At 44.8% G+C, this 3,327-nt stretch overlaps 1 protein-coding gene across 1 annotated transcript in view; it reads right to left on the bottom strand.

Moving 5' to 3' along the window:
• The window catches only part of MORC2 (MORC family CW-type zinc finger 2), a 43,995-nt gene that overhangs the window by 31,159 nt on the left and 9,509 nt on the right, over window positions 1-3,327 (bottom strand). The window contains exon 3 of the mRNA XM_015562837.1: window positions 185-224. Within this exon, the coding sequence (XP_015418323.1) occupies window positions 185-224 (40 nt within the window). The remainder of the gene's footprint in view (window positions 1-184; window positions 225-3,327) is intronic.

The raw sequence follows: 3,327 nt of genomic DNA on the forward strand, positions 1-3,327 counted from the left end.
ACTAATTCTTTCTTTCTATTACATGCCTAACCAGGGTGCCTGTTTCTACCTAAGACCTAGAGTAATTGTGCCATATCCTTGGGCTCCAGAAATCAGTTATTTCACACTCATTTCTTCTTAGGCATAGCAATAAGTGATTTAAAAGGAACTGGGCATTAGAAGAAAAGACTGATGTGTGTCTTACCTGCATAAATGTCCATTCTGGTGGCATCAGCATCTCTGCAAAATTAAAAGGGGGAAAAAAAATCAAGATCCAAGTGAGAATCTGAAATGCCACCTATGGATAGTATTATGAAATGGGTACTATTTTGAATCTATTTTCAGGAATTCATAGTCATTCTACATACATTAAAGCTGTACTTTTTATACCTGATAACACTATTTTCCTTTTTTGACTGTAAAACACCTAGAGCAGCTCCAAATTATTTTAAACTAGAGGCCCGGTGCACAAAAATTTGTGCACTCAGGGGGGAGAGGGGGTCCCTCAGCCCGGCCTGTGCCCTCTCACAGTCTGGGACCCCTCAGGAGATAACGACCTGCTGGCTTAGGCCTGCTCCCGGGTGGCAGAGGGCAGGCCCAATCCCTAGGTGCAGCCCCTGGTCAGGCTCAGAGCAGGGCCGATTGGGGAGTTGGGGCGCCGCCCCGTCATGCACAGAGCAGGGTCGATCAGGGGGTTGGGGAGCTCTCCCCTGTCATGCACAGAGCAGGGCTGATCAGGGGGTTGAGGAGCTCCCCCCGTCACTCACAGAGTAGGGCCAATAGGAGAGTTGGGACACTGCCCCGTAACACACAGAGCAGGGCAGATCAGAGGGTTGGGGCACCGCCACTGTCACGCTCAGGAAGGGCCGATGGGGAGGTTATGGCTCTACCCCGTCACACACAGAGCAGGGCGGATCAGGGGGGTTTGGTCGCTGCCCCCTGTCACACTGAGCCCGGTGCCGGGAGGCCTCACGGCTCCGCTGATCCCAGTGCTGGGAGGCGTATTACCCTTTTACTATATAGGACAGAAGCCTGGTGCACAGGTGGGGGTCCCCACTGGGGTGCCTGGCCAGCCTGGGTGAGGGGTTGAGGGCTGTTTTCAGGCTGACAGGTGACTGAAGCTCCCAACTTGTCCTTTTTTCTTTTTTTTCATTCTGGGCCAGCTTTAGCTCTGAGGCTCGGCTCCAGCTATCAAACTTCCAATGCTGAAAGCAGGTTTCTGGGCTTTGTTTACCCTTCTTGTTTTGAAACAATGTTGCGGTCCTGCTGGCTGAAGCCCGGGGTGTTGTTTAGCTTCTATTTGTGTAACATAGTTGCTTAGAGTGCAGCTGAGAGGCCAGCAAGGCAGGCGGGAAGCTTTGGCTTCCTCCATCACTAAAGCAAGCAAGCCTCATGTTAGTTCCAGCTGCCTGGCTGCCAGCCGCCATCTTGGCTGTCAGGTAATTTGCATATCTCGCTGATTAGCCAATGGGAAGGGTAGCGGTCATACGCCAATTACCATGTTTCTCTTTTATTAGTGTAATCACATGACAGACAGAGCCTGGATATATATTTTTAAATACAAATTTCATAGTGAAAACATCTAGAAGTAAAAACATTCCCCTTTAGATACTAAGAACTGACACAAATCCGTGTTTCTCTCAATCAATTACAATCATAAAAAATGTTCCAGCCCTAGCCCGTTTGGCTCAGTCCACAGGGTGTCAGCCCGAACACTGAAGGGTCACAGGTTCGATTCCTGTCAAGGGCATGTACCTCAGTTTCAGTCTTGATCCCCAGCCCCAGTATGCAGGAGGCAACCAATTGATGAGTGCCTCTCTCACACTGATGTTTCTCTCTCTCTCTGTGTTTCTCCATCTCCCTCCCAACTCTCTCTAAAAATCAACAGGGGAGGGAGGTTGGCTGAGGGGAGGTCAATAGGCTCCCTCTCCCTCCCAACTCTCTCTAAAAATCAACGGGGGAGGGAGGTTGGCTGAGGGGAGGTCAATAGGGGGAAAAGGAGACATATGTAATACTATATGTAATACTTTAAACAATAAAATAAAACTTTAAAAAAAAATCAATGGGAAAATGTCCTCAGGTGACGATTAACAACAACAATGTTCCAGCCCTGCCTGGTGTGGCTGTTGGTTGAGCATGGTCCTGTGCACCAAAGAGGTCACCGGTTAAATTCCCGGTCATGGCACATGCCCAGGTTTCGAGCTCGATCCCAAGTTGAGGTGCATGTGGGAGGCAACCAATTGATGTTTCTCTCTCACATCTATGTTTCTCTCTCTTTCCTTCTCCCTCCCTCTCTAAAATCTCTAGAAACTAAAAATAAAAATGTGCCAGTAACTTGTACATTTCCCCTTCTCACCAAGACATTGAGAAAAAAAGAAAAAAAGCTGCTGTAAGGCCTATGAAAAAAATCAAGTCCTATGGTATACATACTACAGGCAGCAGACTGATTCACAAGCCCATAACCTTATCCTCCCTAACAGTAAAGGAAGTTGAGGTACCCACTATAATCTATCCATCAGCTGATATGCACGTTCAGTCATCAATGAAGGCTTCCATAAAGGTTTGGAAGTAATCTAGCCCAATTTGGCAACTGCAAGCAAGGAAATCATGCAGTCTCATTGATTTTAAATGCAAAAATTCAACTCAAAACCATGTAACTCCACATGTACCTATTCCCAAATACATAAAAACATTTTCAAATATGAGAGAAATTGGCAAAATGTATAAGCAAGAACACATACTCCCAAGAATCTCCAGTTCACCGATATATAAAAAAAGTTAGCCACAACACACCATGGTCTCACTAAGCTAACAAGTGGTAAATGAGTCAACCAGGATTGAAACAAAATAGGAGTTTGGTGTGTGTGTGTGTGTGTGTGTGTGTTTGTAAAATAACTTGTTAGCTGGCACACTTCTATGAATAGTCCTGTGGAAAATAACAATGAAAGTAATAACAGTATAGGTTTATAGTATAGACATAGGTAGACATAGAAGATTATCAGCAAGCTCATTAACTGGGGATCTGTTTAAAAGTACTAGTACTTCTACTATTAACTCTTATCCTCTTCTTCCTTTGTTAGTCATCAACACCTAGTCAATAAACAATGTCTGAATTTTATGTTTGCATTCAGAAACAAGACTGAAGCAATATATTCATAATAGGAAACAGAATGCTGTTTTGCATTTTTATTTGCTTATCTTTGAACCAACTTAAAACTTTTCAGTCTTATACAGTAACATTGATAGGCTTTCATCACTAAGAAGTCCATATAACACAGTGCTAAAGAATAATTTCTTCCAAGCACAGCTGCTCACAATTGAAAGATGCTTTGATCAACTGGAGTCATC

The sequence above is a fragment of the Myotis davidii genome, unplaced genomic scaffold (assembly GCF_000327345.1).
Source record: "Myotis davidii unplaced genomic scaffold, ASM32734v1 scaffold478, whole genome shotgun sequence".
In the NCBI taxonomy this organism is placed as follows: Eukaryota; Metazoa; Chordata; class Mammalia; order Chiroptera; family Vespertilionidae; genus Myotis; species Myotis davidii.